A 19,933-nucleotide genomic window follows, 5' to 3' on the forward strand; every position below is an offset into this window, starting at 1 on the left:
GTGGTCCTTGAGAGTACAAGGAACATGTCATGCTTTGAAAAGCATCTGTGGACATCTCATCTTCAGTTTTTCCTTTTAAGCTTTTGGTTAGTCTCTTGTTTGCCCCAACTGCTATTCATCACTTCAGGCAGTGTGACATCAAAACACTTGCCTGAAAACGTTTTTGACAAACACCACCCACCACCCCCCGCACATACACAGGCTTTTAACACTGGATAGCTCTGAGTGAGGTCAAATAAAGACAAGCATTGAGTGGAGTCTTCCAGGGAACTACCAGACAGGTCAAATATTGACAATTCTTTGGGAATGAAGTTTTGAAAGAGCTCCAGCTCTCTTCCACTCCCTCCAGACCTGGGAATGCAGGCTGACATTTTTAAAGGTTATCACTGAGCTCAGTGTGGGGATGGGACTAGGGCAAGGTCAAGTGCCACAAAGCTTACTGTTCATAACAAGATTCAGCCATTTTTATTGAATAAATGCTCACTGGGTTGCTACAAGCCTTTGGTTAATTTCCAGAGTTTTGGAAACATTTTCTGAAAAGTTTTGCCTATTTTTTTGTCGCTTTTATCAAGGGGCAAATTCTTGGAGGTCTTTAGTCCACCATTTTTTCTACTATAACTCCCCAACCTCTTTAAAAAATCCCAGCCAGTTCTCTCCCCCCATGGCTTTTACTCCTATTGACAGTGATTAATATATAAATATTTGTATGTCTATAATGAGCATTGGTATGAGTTATAAAATGGCTTACCAAAAAAAACAGACATGGTACCTCTCTTCACAGAGCTTGTCACCCAATATAAACAAAGTGTTGTTACTACTTAAAAATGTTATTAGACCTAATAAGTAAATTTCTAACATTTATCTCTTTCTTTGAGAGATTGTTACCTTTGCCTTGTTTGTATTTTCTTTTTAAGGATTTTATGAGTTCAATTGTTAACTCATTCTCAATTGAGGGGAAATCTTTTTGACCAAAATATTTGCCAATAATGGTGTATGACTTGCCCTTGGTCCCAAACTCTAATTGTATCTTTCTCATATCTATAGATGCACAACATATTAATAGACAAGAGCTATTAGAACAATTCCTGGGCTTTCATCTAGAGTAGCTCTACAGGCCTAAGAAAGGATTGTTTTCTATTCTCAACTCCCTCACTCTCAGAATAGATGGAGAACATGAGAAACTACAATCTCAAGTATATACAGCTATTAGATCTGTCTTATTGATGCATTCAGTACTTTATTTACAGGGACACTATTTCTCAGGATACAATGGACCATCAGTGAGTCATTTTTTTCCTCCCATTACTGTCCAATTTTTCTAAACGTTAATGTCTCCAACTAGATGGAAGAGTTAGGGATGTGAATGGATAGCAGGACATCGGAGGCCTCAAGAAGTATCGGGACACCAGATCAGTTTTCTATTGGTACAGACATTCTTCTGAACTAGGGGACTGCAAGTAAGAAAGGGACCAAAGATTTTCCCACCTACAATCAAGTGAGCTTGTTTTATTTCTGGGGTAGCCATTAAGTATGTTTTTAAAATCATAGCCTTGCAGGTAGTGGAAATTTCTTCCAGTTTCTGGTTATGGGCTTAATAATCAATCCTAACATTTGGTAAGATAAGCATTTTTGTGGTTCTTTTTTTCAGTGGCATCATAGTGGGAAATCAGGAACAGTTATACCAGGGGCTTTAACTCAGTTACCATTAGATACTAGTTTGGTCCCCTTCAAATTAACAAAAAAAATCTGCCTAAGACAAAGGATAACTTCTCCTTTCTGTGTAATTTCTACACATTCAAAGATGTCCATTCACAAATCATGAAGAAAACAATTTATATCTAAAAGGAACCAAGTCATCTTCTGTGGACCACTCAAAATTTTATCCCATTAATCAAAAACCCCACACTACACCAACTCAGTATCCTTATATTAAAATCCCTACAGCAAATATTTACTGAGTTCCTCCATGCTATTCATTTTCTAAATCTGCAGCTCCTCTGTGGTGATCTCATGGGTGCCGCAGGATATTTTAAAATTCTAGGGGAACAACAGTGATACCTGATATCTGGTGTACACTATACAAACTACTAACTAAGGTGGTAGTTTAAAGTTTCAACATTAGATAATGCTACATTCCTTTCAATGCTATTGTATGTCTGCAAAGCTGGATTTTTGAGCGTCAGTAATAAATGCAGGAAATGTGGGTGATTGTGTCCAATTTCATCTCAAAGTTTGAGAAGTTGCACAGTGACCTTACAGCTGCACATATCTCATAGTAAGTAACTGGTTATTTATGAACAAAATAAAATATTTTCCTTCAAAAACCAAAACCAAAAAGAAATACCTAATATTTTTGTTAAGTTGTTAGATCAAAACAGTAAGTATTTATGTTCTAATAACTTAGTAGCTGTTTCAAAAAATACTTCTCATATTTATATTTGTTCCACAGATGAGAAAAAACAATTACTGAAACATTAAGGGCACTGTGAACAGAGAAAACTTGGAAAAGTTTGTCCTAAACGGAGTCCACTAACCCAAACAATCCATCAAATATTTGTAAAATGTTCAAATGTACATAACACACGACTGAATAACTCATCTATCTGAACCAGAGATTGAGGCATGAAAAGCTCCATATTTCACTGAAAGATTAAATAGCACTGAGCCTTCATATGTCATTCCAGAATCAACCAGCCAATCCACAAAAAAAATCCAAAAACTAAATTTTGAATAATTTCTGCATAATACCTGAGTGTGAGCTCTCAACGGTGGTGTCTGATTTGGAATCCAGAGATGAAGGAATCTGTCTTAATTGTGGAACATAGTACATCTTCATACTACCAGAAGGCTTATATGGCAACAGTGACGGCTGGGCTAAGGAGATAAAGATCAGAATAATTAATAAGAAAACATTTATTAATTCATTGAACAATACTGAGTGCCTTTAATGTGCCAAGCAGTGTTCAAGATTCTTGGGATATATCAGTGAACTAAACAGAAAAGTATCTCTGCCTTCAAGAGGAACTAGCATTCTAGAGGAGGGAGATATACAGTAAACAATTAACATACTAAATAAGTAAATTATCTAGTGTTTTAATAAATTACAAGTGATATGAAAAAAACAACTGGAAAATGCTGAGGGAGATCAGGAGTACCGGGGAAACTGGGGCAGGATGCAGTTTAAACAGGGTGGTAGGGGTAGGTTTCATAGACGAGTTTTTAGCAATCTTTTCCATATATAGATGGCTCTAACTAAAAACACTTTATCCATTATCTTATATTGAACCCAAACGTGGTCATTGTTAACACCTACTACTGGTCTTATGGTCTTTCTTATTCTGCCCCCAGAGTTACAGAAAATAAGTCTAATTCTCTTCTATGTGACAGATCTTCAAAATAAAGTTTCCATTATAAAAGTATAAATTCTCAATATTAAGAAAATACATAAAAGTAAAAAAGACAAAGTCCTACCACTCAAAGATAACAATTATTAATATTTTACTATATTTCCTACATGTCTTTTCTGTTTCCTATTTGTTTACATAGTTGTCTGCATATAGTATGTATAATTTGGAATTCAGCTTTTCTACTTCACACTTACAATAAAATATTCATTTTATTTCCTATCTTCACATTTTTTTGGCTATACTACAGATTACATGTATTTGACCCTTCTCCCAATGTTAATTTAGGTTGAGTTAAATTTTCAACTATAAAGAATTCTATGAATAAAGATTTTCCTGTTTATAACATACCCATTCTCCCCTGCTGCCCCGTCTCAGGCAAATTCTCTGTTTACAGTGTGAAAAAGTACACCATTTATAAAGTTTGTTTCTTTTAAACACTAACTGCTAAAACTGCTTTCTAAAATGTCTGTGCCAATGTAATAATTTGATTATTATAGAGGATGAAATCTTTTTTTATATACTTGTTTTTCTTTCATGATGTGGTAGAATCTCTCGCTTTCTTTATTAATAACAGCTTCCTGATATTTAGTGGGCACACACTGCCTGTCTGTACCCTATATTTTCCAGTCTCCCTTGCAGCCACAAATGAACGTATGACTAAGTTTGGGCCCATGGGATGAGCGTGAGAATACTGTGTGCAATTTTCAGTCATCCCATTAAAATACTCCACTTCCCAGGGACCGGAGATCACGACAGCCTTAGCAGCCACTTTGGAACCAGAGATGGAAGTAAGACTGTAGAGATGCTTTAGCATCAGACACAGAACAGAGCTACCTGCTCTAGACCACTTACCTGTAATTTTAGAGTTTCTGTGATAAAATAGCTTATCCTGTACCCCAAAACATACTCAGTAAGTAATCAGTCAATTAATTTTAAATCCACTGGAGATGCCACTTACTACCTTTGTGACCTTGAAAAAAATAACTCTTTGCCTCAGTTTCCTCTCCTACAAAATGGGCATGATAATAATACCTAAGTCTGAGGGTTATTGTGAAAATTTAAACAAATTTTAAAAATTTAAAATGCATCAAACAGTAATTTTGACATGTGTTTAGAGGTAAAGTGTTGAGTTCTTCCAATCCCCTTCTCTCTGAATAAGTAATCAACTTACTCTAATAGCACTTATTATATAATCTCTATTTTTTTCCGCCGTGATACCTCCTTTATCACACATTAAATTCAAGTAAAACAATTCACCTTTGTGCTTTATATTCTATTCCATCAATATGTTTATAGATGTTTAGGCTAGTACTACACTTTAAATTTGGCTGCTGCTAAAATTTGTCCTCCCCATTACTCTTTTTTTTCCAAATTTTGTTATTCTTCCTGATAAACTTTAAGATCAATTAAACAAGTTCAAAAGAACAATCCCATTAGAATTTTGAGCAGAATTATGTTAGAGTATAAATTTATTTGGGGAAAAAAATGACATCTGTACAATATTCAGCCTTCCCATCCAGAAACATTCCATCCTTTCTCTTAATTTAGTCAACTGTTCTTTTCTATCTCTATACAAAGGATTAGTATTTCTTTCACATAGGTCCTTTAAAATTCTTGTTTAGGTTATTCCTGAGTATTTTATGTGGTTGTATCACTCATATGAATAGAATTTTGTAGCTAGCTATCATTTCTCCCAACTAAACATCTCCAGCTCCTTCAGTTTATTCTTACAGACCATGGGGTTTTCTCTCGGATCCTGTCACCACCTCTAGATGAACTCCCAGTTGCCCAGGTCTAGTTTATAAAAATTAAAATACTCTAGACAGAGTCTGATATGCCCAGAGTAGAATGAGGTCTCCTTCATTCTGGACACAATAATAACCTATTTATTACTTAGAATTATTTTACCATCCTTGACCACTCATTCATTCACTCTGATGACTTATTTTGACACTAAATTCCTTATTTTCAGTACCCTGCTTCCAACCAAGGAACTCACTTCACGGTGAAGGAAATGAGATAAAAGGCTGATGCCCAAAGGGATTCACTGTTCTCATCACAAGTCTTATCACCCACAACTATGCTAAACTTAAAAAAAAAAGTGCATGAGCGATTTACTGATAACTGTTACGGCACACACTGGTGGGCATCACTTTCTGAGGCTGGAATGCTAGCTTACAGAATATGGCATATGCTCAGAACCATATATGGCACTTGCCTATCCCACAGACAGAACACATGCATTCAGGAACAAAGGTAGAAGCCTTTTAAAAATCTTTTGCTTTCCATCTCTGTGACTCTGAGCTTTGTTAGATGGAAGATCTTAGAAATAAGAGAGGGACACTTCCACCAGGAGACAGGAGCCATTTAGTTATTTTACATTCTTTACATCACTGAAACAATACATGGAATAGGATGCCACAGTGTTAAATAAACTAAGATTGACTTTAAGTATTGGGGAGAAATGAGGTTGTCTTAAAAAAAGAAAGTCAATAGGAGTATGGCTAACACCTAGGGGACAACTTCACCATGCCTGGTAATAGAAATTAACAAAAAATTACCTTAAACCTATATGTGCAGGGCTAGTAAAGTCTCAGACTACTCAGGAATACTTGTACCACTCCATCAGGCAAAAACCCAGAAACATGAACAATAACAACAAAAACAAAAAACCCAGCCAATGAGAATCTGGCTGAAGTTAAAGGGAACAAAAAAATGTATAGAGGAGGAAAGAATTTAAACAACAGAAAAAATAGGCTGTAGCCTACACTTCTACTTGGTCACCGATGTAGTCATTATTGTTAGAATATTGATTTATTAATTCCTTCCTCCACTAGTATATATAAAGTTTGACCCTTATGGTTAAATTTACCATTTAGTTCAAAGGTTGCAGAAAATGAATAATAATAATTGGGCAGAATTACAATGGACCCAGAGCAAGAATGGCTATCATATGGAGAAAAAGAATTCTGAGACAGAGAAGTGGCTCTTTGAAATTCTCAACAACTTTATGCTTGGATGCAGCAGTCATAAGGTTACTTTGGATTGCCTGCCTTGGGGGAAGAAGCGACTACACAGCAAATAGTGGTTACTTCTGGGAAAGAAAGAAAGGACTGGAAAGGGGTAAAGAAGAAAAGTTCAAAGATAATATTTATTTCTTCAAAAAAATCTGAAAATAGAACCAAAAAATAAACACATAGAGCATATTATTCTGAATTTGTTAATCCAGAGTAGTGGGCACATAGTCATGTGTTTAACGTACTATTCTTTGTACTTTAAAATATTTTCATACCAAAAACAAAAAATCACAAAATTTTACTTTTGAATCTACAGTAGTAAAAATAATATTTTATTAGTAAACCAAATAATATTAATCTTTTAAAGCAGTCCTTTCTCCCAGGTACCTCTATGTAAAGATAAAACCATAAATTGTGGCATCTATGTAGACTGATCCATTTGATGTAAGTAGAGTTTAAAATACACTTTCACAGTTGGTTTCCCCCTCCTGTGCTTCTGCCACCACCATGAGAACAACATACTCCAGGGTAGCTATTGTCCCATTAGCCTGGGTTTCAGAACAAGGCATATGGAACAGACTCAAACCATTTCTGCAGCCTGGAGCCAAACTCCAATTGACCCACAAGCCTGTGAGTGAGAAAAGCAAATGTTTATTGTTATAAAGCACTGAGATTTCTGATGTTGTTTGTTATATGGTATCACTGTGGCAATAGGTAACTGACACATGAAGGTGTTTTTTGTGATATTTATTAAATTATACCTTTTGGGGGTATACTTTTATTTCACAATAAAAATGTTTAAGAAGTATAGCCATCTTAACATATAAATGTACTTATTTAAATTAAATTCAATGCAATTTAAATGCTGAACCAAGCAATCTTCTTTATATTTAGTCATATCCCATCTATACCTACAGATAGATAAGCTTTTTGCATAAGTAGGAAAACTTAAAATATATTTTGAATAGATTTGTGCAAACTATTAAACACTTTAAAATCAGTTAAATTTTTTTTTAATTTTTTATTTATTTATTTTTCCCCCCAAAGCCCAGTAGATAGTTGTACGTCATAGCTGCATATCCTTCTAGTTGCTGTACGTGGGACACGACCTCAGCATGGCCGGAGAAGCAGTGCGTCGGTGCACACCAGGGATCCGAACCCGGGCCACCAGCAGCGGAGCGCATGCACTTAACCGCTAAGCCACGGGGCCGGCCCTAAAATCAGTAATTTAAAGTTCCCACCGTAGGCCGGCCCCTTGGCTTAGCGGTTGGGTGCGCACGCTCCGCTGCTGGCGACCCGGGTTCGGATCCTGGCCGCACACTGACGCGCCACTTCTCTGGCCATGCTGAGGCTGCGTCCCACGTACAGCAACTATGAGGATGTGCAACTATGACATACAACTGTCTACTGGGGCTTTGGGGGAAAAATAAATAAATAAAATTTAAAAAATAAAAAAAATAAAGTTCCCACCGTGATTTGGGAGAAGAATGGGAACTTAATTGTTAATTTTCCTGTTATTGGTCTGAAAAAGAAAATAAGTTATTCTAATTTTGAATGTTATATAATATAAGCACTATCAAAATATCACTGTTACCATAGCATATGAACACACGAAATGTAGACCTTATGGTAGAGATTGCTAGCTGTTCCCCAAAATGTATTTCTTCTTCATCCTGGAAAACACAGCTAAACTATTCCTAGCCAGTGGAAAGTGATTTGGGCCACTCCCAGGCCTAGCCCATAACCTCCCACATGTGCTCCTCCATGCTTTTTTGTCCCTTCTAATTGACTATGATGGTGAATTCAAGGTAATCATGGGTTTTGTGCTTTAAAGACCACAGGGCCACAGTCAACCTGGGGCTCTGGTCATTGTTTTATGAGCGAGAATAGACTGGTATTGTGTTTGCACTACTACATATTTTTGCATCTATTTATTATAGTATGTAACATTTACTATAATACGAAATGCCAATAATTCACGTGCCCTCCTAAAATCAGACCTCTATAGGTTTTAAGTATTTATGAACTACTTGCATTCTTATTACAAGCATCATGAGCAGCATGAGTTCCACATATGTTGTTAACTCCACTAGAAATTAAGGTAAAAACATAACAAATCATATTCTCTTCAAAGCTATCTAAATAAAAGATAGATATAATCATGTGGATCCTAAGCTTAAAATTAAAATCATGTTTTCTTTTCTTTTTTCTTGTGAGGAAGATCAACCCTGAGCTAACATCCATGCCAATCCTCCTCTTTTTGCTGAGGAAGACTGGCCCTGGGCTAACATCCGTGCCCATCTTCCTCTACTTTATATGGGACGCCGCTACAGCATGTCCTGACAAAGCGGTGCGTCAGTGCATGCCCGGGATCCGAACCCGGGCCGCCAGCAGCAGAGCGCGCGCACTTAACCGCTACGCCACAGGGCCAGCCCCTAAAATCATGTTTTCTGACTAGAAAGACACAATCACAAATTTATGAAATAATTACATATAAAAGTTCATAATATGACCTAAAATACAATCACATTCTCTTACCATCTGTGCCATGAGAAACAGTAATCTGTTGGACTGAAGATGATGAAGCAAACTTGACAGGAACTTTGCCCAGCTTCTGGGCACTGGGGTCTGGAATTTCATGTCCTTGATCTTCAGCACTAATAAAAATCTCAGATGAAAATACAGCTTTTTCTGGACTTTCTGTTGTTATCTGAGTAACTGCATCAGATGATAATTTTCCAGAGAAGGCAGAAAATGGGGTCTTAATCTCCTCTGATGGTCTGAACAAAAAAGAGAAAGGACACAGCAGGTCATATCTTTGGCTTATCAAATACCATAATCTCTTTCCAAAAGTGGTTTCAAGTAATATTTCATAGAGACACATCAACCTCAAATGGTTAAGGTATTTCTGCAGTGCCCTTTGCTTTCTTAGATACTTATTACAATGCATTCATGCATGAGTTTGCTTTTATTTATTTAAAAATCTACTTTTAATTTACATTTAGAATGCTACTATATAATTTAGCTGGAGAAAGGGTACTTTTCAGTTGAAGCAAAAATATGTTCATTCATTTTTCTTAAATTACTAGAAGTCCACTATAAAGTAAGAGACTATGCTAAATGCATAGAGTGTACAAAGCTAAACAAGAAACAAAGCCTTCCCTCAAGGAGTTTATATGTCAATGGGAGAACCAGACGTTTTCAAGGTTGTAATTATGTACCAATGTCATAGAGAATTCTTATTAAAACAGAATGGAGTAAATAAACAATTGAATAAATAAATAATAGGAGAGAGGAAACAAATCTTGCTTATAGAAGAATTCCAAATGATATAAGTAGACACTCTCCACCCCAACCAAGGAGAAAAAGCTTAATCCCTCCCTCTCCACTTGAGTATGGGCTGGTCTTAGTGACTTGATTCCAAAGAATAGAGCATAAAAAGAGAGAAATAGTAAACTTACAGTGGAGAAACTTAGCAAACACACGTTATCCAAGTGATGAAGATTCCCATCACCAGTGATGTCAGGTGGATGTCACATACTCTCTACTATGATGTGATGAGAAAGGTACTTCGCTTCTGTGGTATTCTTTGCCAAAACCCATAACTCTAGTCTAATCATGAGAAAAACATCAGCCAAATCTAGATTGAAGGACATTCTACAAAATATCTGACCAGTGTTCCTCAAGACTGTCAAAAACACGAAAAACGAGGAAGGAATGAGGAACTGTCAAAGACCAGAGGAGACTAAGAAAATAGGACAACTAACTAAATGGAATGTGATATACTAGATTGGGTGTGGGAACAAAAAAAGGTCATTAATGGAAAAACTGGTGAAATCCAAATAAAGTCTGGAGCTAGGTTAATAGTAATGTACAAATGTTGGCTTCTTAATTTTGACAAATATACTATGCTAATGTAAGATGTTAATGATAGGAAAAACTGGGAGGGGGTATAGGGAACTTTATTATGTTTGTATCTTTTCTGCAAATCTAAAATTATTTGAAAATAAAAAAAGTTTATTTTTTAAAAATGAAGTAATATTGTATTATAATGGAGTAGTATCTGTAATATACCACAAAAACAGAAAAACTTTTGAATCTCTACCCTCTGCCTCCTACTCACTAATTGAAAAGAATGATTAGGAAAAAATAACAGGCCAATCTCCCTTACGAATATAGAAGCAAAAATCCTAAACAAAATGTTAGAAAATCAAATGTAGTGTGTGCGTGTGTGTGTGTGTGTGAGAGAGAGAGAGAGAGAGAGAGAGAGAGAGAGAGAGAGAGAGAGAGAGAGAGAGAGAGAGGGAGAGAGAGGGAGAGAGAGAGAGAGAGAGACTTCCTGCCAAGATGGTTTACTCCAGGAATGCAAGGTAAGTTTACATTCAAGAATCAACCAATGTGATTCACCACATCAGTAAAATAAAGGAGAAAACACATAGGACCATATCAATATAGTTGGATAAAGCATTTGATAAATTCAGTAATTATGTATGATAAAAACTCGTAGCAAAGGGAAACTACAAAAAACTTGCGAGAAACCCTCCCATTTATAGTGAAACGTGGAGAATGTTCACTGTGAGATTAGGGACAAAATAAGGATGGTAACCCTTACCATTTCTATTTAAAATTTTACTAAAGGTCTTATGATATTAGCAGTAAAGCAAGAAAAAGAAATAAGAGATATAAGGATAACAAAGAAAGAAATAATACTGTCACTTTTCATATTTGATAATAATTGGGTACACAGAAAATCCAAAACAGTCTACGGATAACTTATTAGAATATAACTTTTTAGAAAAGTTATTATATATGAAATCAAATTTTTAAAAATTCACTACATTTTTCAGTATCAGAAAAGTTATAAAATTAAAAGTTAAAAAATATGCCATATACAATATCATCAAAAACATCAAATGCCTAATAATAAGTATAATAAAAGATGTAAGAACTCTAAGTAGAAAACTATTAAATATATCGTAGAGAGAAATTAAAGGTGATCGAAATAGGACTTCCACTTCCAGTTAGGATGTAGTAGGTAGCCACAGGCCCTCACTCCTGCTGCAACAAGCAAACAAAATCGAATAAATTATAAAAATTATAGTTCAAAAAAATCTTAGAGCTATGAAAGTAATCAGGAAACAATACCAACTAATATGCTAGAGAGGGGCATTTTGGAGATTGTGGGCAGCGGCTTGGTGTAAGGAAGAGAACTCCACTGGGAAAGAGAAATCACCAGAGCTTTTGATGAACCCATGGGCTGGCATTATGGAGTGAAATGTAGCAGAATGCCAAGTTGACCTCCCCTCAGGACATTTCCTTAGTGGTATGGGAGTATGGGGGACCGAGCCAGAAAAGCAGAGTGAAATTTGCATAGTCATGGCACTTATAACAAACCAACTCACACTAGACAGACGGGCCTGTGACAAACATCAAGTCTCCTCAAGACATTTGCCAGATTTTGAACCTGCATAAGGCAGGAAGCTAAACAACTAATGCCTGAGGGAGAGAACTTTCAAAGGTGAAGAATCAGACAACTACCAGACTCACAATAAAAAACCCAGAAGTGCCATCCCCAAAGAAGGGGGCAGAGTCAGAAAAACCGTGAAATCACTTGTAATCTTTGAGTGCTTATGAGACAAATTTCCACTGAGAAATTGTAACTACAACAAGTACGTGACTGGTAGCCCCTTAGATTTGCCGTACTCTAAAGCTGCAAGGGCTGAGAGTCTAAAGAGCTGAATTCAAACATCTGAAAGACTGAACTGAATATCTCACTGTATTTAATTATTGAAGAATCAAAGACCTGTCAGTTTAAAGAAAAATCCAGGGAGGCCACAAATCGGGAAAAAATCATAGGTAGAATGAGTCAACTAAAGCTCCAACCCAGCTCTGACCTAATAAAGTTCCTGAAATGACTGAAGTGACCAGCCACTCTATCTGATTAACAGAGAAAAGGGCAAATCCTCTCATCAGCCTCTATGATTTTTTTTATTCGCAATGTCCAGCACACAATCAAAAACTACACAATTTATGAAGCAAGAAAAAGTGACTAAAAATTCAAAGAAAAAAACAGACAAAAAAATTGATTTACAGGGGAGTCAGATACTTGAGTTAGCACAGACAGACTTCAAAATGATTATTATGAAGGGGCCAGCCTGGCAGCACAGTGGTTAAGTTTACGCGCTCCGCTTTGGTGGCCCGGGGCTCACAGGTTCAGATCCCGGGCACGGACCTACGCACTGCTTATTAAGCCATGCTGTGGCAGGCGTCTCACATAGAAAGTAGAGGAAGATGGGCATGGATGTTAGCCCAGAGCCAGTCTTCCTCAATAAAAAGAGGAGGATTGGCAACAGATGTTAGTGCAGGGCTAATCTTCCTCACCACCCCCTACCCCCCCCCCCAAATTATAAAAAGGGGCCTGCCCAGTGGTGTAGCAGTTAAGTTTGTGCGCTCCACTTCAGTGGCCTGGGGTTAGCAAGTTCAATCCCGGGTGCGGACTGATGCACCACCTGTCAAACCACCGCTGTGGCGGCGTCCCATATAAAATAGAGGAAGACGGGCACGGATGCAAAAAGAGGAGGATTGGCAACGGATGTTAGCTCAGGGCTAATCTTCCTCACAGAAAAAAAAATGATTATTAATATATTAAAAGAGCAAAACACGGGGGATAACATAAAAATACAGAGAATCTCATTAGAAAATTATAATGTATTTTAAAAAATCAAATACAGATAAATAAAAAATAACTGATCCTCTGCAGACCTCAGGAAATACTAAAAGAAATTTTTTTAGGCTAAAGTAAAATGATCCAACAGTACAGAACTGCAGAAAAGATTAAGCAGCACTTAAAGTGTCTGTGTGTGTGTGTACTACATATATGCACATATACACACATACATACAACACACCTTTTTATGTACATATATTTATATGTTGTCCTATATTTCATATACATACATATACATATACAAAATGGAATAAACAAGCAACAATAATAGTGTTTTGTAGAGATCTATAAATACGGAGAACAGAAAATTATGACAACAAAAGCACAAATAGCAGGAGTGGGAAAATGGAGTTAAACTGTTGTAAGATTCTTTATTGCTCATAAAGAGGTAAGAATATTAATTTAAGGTAAATTGTAAAGTAAAGGAAGTATAATGTCTAGAATAACCACTAAAAGAATGATAGAAAAAAAAGAACAAAAAAATCCAATAGGGGAGATAACAGGAAATAAAAATAACATTAAAATAATAAAGAACAGAGAAGACAAATAGAAAACAAATGGCAAAATGGCAAAACTTAAAATCAACCATCTCAATTACATTAACTATATATATGAACTAAATATCTCAATTAAAAGACAAAGATTGACAAAAAAGAATAAGACTCAACTATATGTTATTCACAAGAGATACATTTTAACAAAAGGTCACAGATACATTCAAAGTAAAAGAATGGAAAAAGATATACCAAGCCAACACTAATCAAAAATAAGCTTTCCCTTCTCTTTACCTCCTCCTGCCTTTTTATTCTCCCCTTTCTTTACCATTCCCTTCCTGAACAATTAAATCTTAAAACCATTACATGGACAGAATAAGGTGGGCATCCACACGAGGTGGGGCAACAGTGGGCCAGAGTAAGGCGTGAGGAAGGTGCCCATGTAAAAGAGTAGCCTAGCAGAGGTTATCAGAATCCAAGCAGGGCAAGGAATGAATCTCTGTGGAGGTGTGGCCTGGTATGCAATATCACAGCCTGATCAGGGTGAGGAAGGTTTCCATGGAGAGGCAGTTCCAGCTCAGCACGTGGACTTAGAGCCCAAGCAGAATGAGGAGGTGTCTCTATAGTGGGGCAGCCTGACATGCAGTGGCAGAGCTGGAGCAGAGTACAGAAAAATATCTTCATAGAGAGGCAGCCTGAGATGGGAAGTCAGATCTCCTATAGGATGAGAAGGGCGTCATCTACGGGTTAGAGGTGGCCAAGTTTGGTAAGTCAGAGCTCAAGCAGGGTGAAAGGGGCATCTACCACATAGGGTGAGGAGAGGCACCTCACCTGAGATGTCAGAGCCAGGGTGAGGAGGGTGTCCAGGTAGGGTAGCCTGGCATCTTGAGTCAGATCCTAAACAGGAAGAGGGCACCCAAAGCAGAGGGGAGGCCCAATGTGAGATATCAAAAGCCTAAGCAGGATGAGGAAGATGCAGGATGAGGAGGATGTGAGGTGGTAGTTCAGCGTGGGGAGTTAGAGCCTAACTGGGGTGGGGAGGGTATCCACATGAATGTGGTGAGCATTCTGATGGGGGGAAGTCAGATACCAAGTTGGGGGGAAATTATCCACGTTGAGGGGTAGTCTAGTACAGAGTGTCAAAGCCAAGCAGAGTGAGATGCACATCCACACAAAAAGGTACTCTGAACAGAGTCAAAATCCAAGTAGTGAATGAGGGCCATCCTAGCTGGGTGGAGGATGGCAAGAGAGATGGGAGATTAGTTACACAATAGGAGATTGATCAAATAAATAAACATATAAAGCAAATAGGAAGTGAGGGTTCTCACTACTGGATAAGAAAGTTACAAATACAGAAAGAGAAAAAAAGTAGAATGAGACTCAATTAGAATTGCATATACTGGTGTGAGCTTGAGGTTTTAATATATACAGAGAGATACAGAAATAAATGTAAGTGAATGTGTGTATGTATATATGTGCATATATCCACTGAGAGGGCTGGGAGCAGCCCAATAGCAATGTGTACACCTAGTGCTCAAATCTTGGCTTCTAAATATCACTTTCCACTAAAAGAAACCAGGCTCCTTCGAGAAATGGCCAATTCCAGAGCTGGGAAAGGAGAAAAGTACAAGATGAGTCTGAAATATCTTGTTGTGCCAGAAAGCAAAGACATGCTCAAAAGATGACACAGACATGTAAAAAGGATACAGAAGCCAGCTTGAAGGGGCTGTCACTGGTCACCAAATCAGTGACATTTTGAGCATGAAAGCAAATTACAATAGTAACACTGAATACAATAAGAAAATATGATTTTGTATGATGTAAAATATTTGCAAATCTTACGTCCAACAAAGGACCTGTATCCAGAATAGATACAGACTCTCTAAATCCAACAGTAAAAAAAACCCAAACAATGCAATTACAAAATAGCAAAACAAGTTGAACACACACTTCACCAAAGAAAATACACAGATGGCAAATAAGCACACGAAAAAAATGTTCATCATCATTAGCCATTTAGGAAAACGAAAATTAGAATGACACTGAGATACCCCTATATACTTATTAGGATGGCTAAAATAAAAAATACCAACAGTACCAAATGCTGGCATGGATGTGGAGAAACTGCATCTCTCATACATTGCTAGTAGAAATATAAATGGTACAACCTCTCTGGAAAACAGTTATTTTCTTACAAAATAAACATATCCTTACCATACAACCCAACAATCACACTTCTGGGCACTTATCCTAGAGCAGAGTTTCTCAACCTTGGCACTACTAACATTGTGAACCAAAAAATTCTTTGTTGTGGGGGACTGTACTGTGTATTCTAGGATGTTCAGCAGCATCCCTGATGTCAACAGCAAAATTCTTTGCTAGTTGTGACAATCAAAAATGTCTTCAGATATGACCAAATGTACCCTGGGAGCCAAAATCAACCCTGGTTGAGAATCACTGTGCTAGAGAAATAAAAATTTAGGTTCACGTAAAAATAAATATATGAACATTCACAGCAGCTTTCCTAGTAATAGTCAAAAACTGGAAAAAATCCAAACGTCATTCAACAGGGGAATGGTTAAATAAACTGTGATACATCCATAAACAGAACACTACTTAGCAATAAAAAGAAATCAATTATTGATACACACAACAACTTGGATGGATCTCCAGGTTATTATGCTGAGTAAAAAGAGCTAATCTCAAAGGTTACATGCTATATGACTCCATTTATGTAACATTCTTGTCAACTTAGAAAAAAGAGGCAACTGCAAAACTAAAGGAGAGTGTTTATTTAGGGTCTTAGAATGGCAATTTGGGGAACATGGGCTCCAGCAGCAGCCAGAAAAGCGTCTCCCTAAAGAGTAAAAGTCAGGAGTTTTTTTTGTTTTTTTAGTTTTTTTTGTGAGGAGATCAGCTCTGAGCTAACATCCGATGCCAATCCTCCTCTTTTTTGCCAAGGAAGATTGGCCCTGGGCTAACATCCATGCCCATCTTCCTCTACTTTATATGGGATGCCACCACAGCATGGCCTAACAAGCAGTGCGTCGGTGTGCGCCGGGGATCCGAACCTGCGAACGCTGGGCCATCACAGCAGAGCGCGTGCACTTAATCGCTGTGCCACTAATGGTGGCACATTAACCGCTATGCCCCTTTTATTAGCAACTGTGTGCTATTAATAAAAACTCCTGGGGACGGCCCAGGAGTTTTTATTAGCAACAAGGAGCCCAGAACAATCACCTCAGTTGTTTGTTAGGGAGGGTAAACTTAAGTTACAGTTCATTAGCTTACTCAAGGACATCTTGTTGTTACTAGAAAAAGTATATTTTTGCATGGTCCTTCAGCAAGTCCGTGCTCAGCAAATAATTCCCTTTTGGCAAGTCAGTGAGGTCAGGACAGCTTCATATTTTTAACAAGATGGAGTTCAGGGTACAAAATGGAGTCACTGCTGTCAACTTGTTTCACATTCTCAAAATGACAAAATCATACAGTAGGAAAATAGATCATTTGCTTTGAGGGGCTAAAGAAGGCAAGGGGCAGAGGGGAGGGAGTGTGACTATAAAGGGGGAGGCCCAAGAGAATTCCTTTGTGGTAACAGAACACATCTGTGTATCGATTATGGTGGTGGTTATGTGCATCTATAATGTGATTAAATTTCATAGAATTATACATATATGCATTCAAAAAATTGAGTGCATGCAAAAACTGATGAAATTTGATTCAGGTCTGTAGTCTAGTTAATTGAACTGTGTCAATGTCAATTTGCTGGTTTTGATAATGCACTATAGTTATGTAAGAAATATATTACCAATGGGGGAGCTGAGTGATGGATACCTGGGACTTTCTGGACTAAATAATCTCTTGTGAGTCTGGGTATTTTTAAATAAAAAGTAAAAAAAAAAAAAAGATAGCAACAGATCATAACCCACTGAATGAAACAAGAAAGCATGATTCTGTACAGATATTAATAAACTAAAATTTTGCTGAGGAATGAGATATTTACATAATTTCAAAGTACCTCCCCACAAAATACTTAATTACAAAGGAGAAAAGAGTAACTTTCTAGTAGAGGAACCCAGCAGCCACAACCTTATTAAGTAATTAAAGTGATAACTGTCAGCAGTGGGACAAATAAAAATTGTGCCACACCTAATAAGACGTAATGAGAAGAATTCAGTGTCACTCCTGTAACATCACTCCTGTAACTCCTGTAACATACCTAACCTAAACCTAATCAGAATGAAACATCACAGAAGCCCAAATTGAAGGACATTCTACAAAGTAACTGGCCTGTAATCTTCAAAAGTGTCACGATCATTAAAGTCAAGGAAAGACTGAAGAACTGTTTGAGACTAAAGGAAATTAAAGAGTCACGCCAACTAAATACAACGTGATTTTGAACTACTTCCTTTTGTTATAAGAAAACTTAGTGGGACAACTGGAAAAACCTGAATAGTGCCTGTAATGCACTGATATTAACTTCCTGATTTTCACGGCTTTATTGTGGTTTTGTAGGATAATGTTCTTTTTATAGGAAATGATAGAATGATGGGGCAGCCGGTCAACTTACTTCCAAACGGCTAAGGAAAATAAAAAAGGTATTAACATGCTGTTCTCAGATGTTGATTAAACAAGTACACAGAAATTCAGTAAAAATGAATATTTCAACATAACAGTTGACCAACCAGACCAAATTGACATATACAGAATATTGCATGCAGCAACTGCAGGATACACACTCCTTTCATTGTAGATAGATCAAAGTAAAAATATACCATATCATAAAGCAATTTGAAAAACTTTAAATATACTGAAATCAGTCAGAATATAATCTCAACGACCATGATAGAATTAACTAGAAATAAACAATAATTAGAAAGTTCTCATATAACTGGAAATTAAGAAACACTCCCTACATATACATAGCCCATGGAACAAAGAAGAAATTGGAACAGAAATGAGAAAATATTCTGAACAAAGATGATGATAAAATAACTATGTAAAAACCAGTGTACATTAGATAAGAAAGCTAAAAATTAATTAAAATTAATGAATATGTAAAAAAATTAATATCTATTCTCAGAAAGGTAGAAAAAGACCACCAAGTTAAAACCCAAAACAAAAGGAAAAATAATAAAGATAAAAGGGAGCCAGCCCATGGCCTAGTGATTAAGTTCAGCATGCTCTGCTTCAGTGGCCTGGGTTCAGTTCCTGGGCGTGGACCTACACTACTTGTCAGCGGCCATGCTGCGGCAGTGACCCACATACAAAATAGAGGAAGACTGGCACAGATGTTAGCTCCGGGGGAATCCTTCTCAGCCAAAATAAAAAAAGAGAGAGAGATAAAAGCAGAAATCAATGAAATAGAAAATACACACTAGAGAATCAACAAAATCCAAACTGTTAAACCCCTAGCAAGAGTGACCAAACAAAAAAAAAAGAAAAAACAAAAATTACCAATATCATAAGAAAAGCTAATTTCACTAGAGATTCAGAAATTGAGTAGATAATAGGATATTATGAAAATAACTCATGTCAATAAATTTGGACAACTTAGCACAAATAGACAAAATTTCTTGAAAAACACTTTCAAAACTGATGCTGGAAAAAAAAGAAAATCCGCATAGTCATATCTATTAAAAATTGAACCTGTAATAAAAACTCCAGGCCAAGATGGCTTCACTGGTGAATTCTGCCAAATATCTAAGAAAGAAATAATACCAATCTTACACAAACTCTTTCAGAGTGTCCCAATATAATTATGAGGTTCAGCCCAATGCTCATACCTAAATCAGACAAAAATATTACAAGAAAAGAAAATTACAGGTGCATATCCCCCATGAACATAGACGTAAAAATCCTAAACAAAATATTAGGTCAATTTTATCTAACAACGAAGGATAAGATATAAATTAAGGATGCATGTGGTAATCTCTACAGCAACCACTGTAATAAGAGTCTGACTTCATTTTTGAGGTTTGACTATACTAACTTCTTTTAACTTCATCTTTGGCCCCACATCTGGCCAGATTGATAAGAAAACCTGAGCATGAGCGTCTCCCTCTTTGGCACCAGCAGAAAATTTAAACCTCCCACACACAGAACATTTTTCTCAGTTCTACTTTCTAGCCACTATAAGCCCAACCTACTCCCTCAGCTTTGCCCAAGCCAGCCTGGACCTGCTTGTGCCCACCCAGCTCTCCCCAAGAGTCCCTTATATGAGTAATAGACTTCCCCTGAAATTCTCTTGGTGTGAGGAGTGTCATAAGCCTAAATATCTGAACCAAA

The 19,933-nt window shown here is 36.9% G+C and overlaps 1 protein-coding gene across 8 annotated transcripts in view; it reads right to left on the reverse strand.

Moving 5' to 3' along the window:
• Positions 1-19,933, reverse strand: part of ALMS1 (ALMS1 centrosome and basal body associated protein) — a 228,084-nt gene that overhangs the window by 92,285 nt on the left and 115,866 nt on the right. For all 8 annotated transcript variants that reach the window (XR_009221653.1, XM_058550936.1, XM_058550939.1 and 5 more), the window contains exons 11-12: positions 8,963-9,204; positions 2,749-2,874 (exon numbers count right to left, since the gene is read on the reverse strand). Coding sequence is in view for 7 of the 8 variants with exons in the window: in XM_058550936.1 (XP_058406919.1) it covers positions 2,749-2,874; positions 8,963-9,204 (368 nt within the window). In the remaining variant the exon portion in view is untranslated. The remainder of the gene's footprint in view (positions 1-2,748; positions 2,875-8,962; positions 9,205-19,933) is intronic.

The sequence above is a fragment of the Diceros bicornis genome, chromosome 12 (genome assembly GCF_020826845.1).
Source record: "Diceros bicornis minor isolate mBicDic1 chromosome 12, mDicBic1.mat.cur, whole genome shotgun sequence".
Lineage (NCBI taxonomy): Eukaryota > Metazoa > Chordata > Mammalia > Perissodactyla > Rhinocerotidae > Diceros > Diceros bicornis.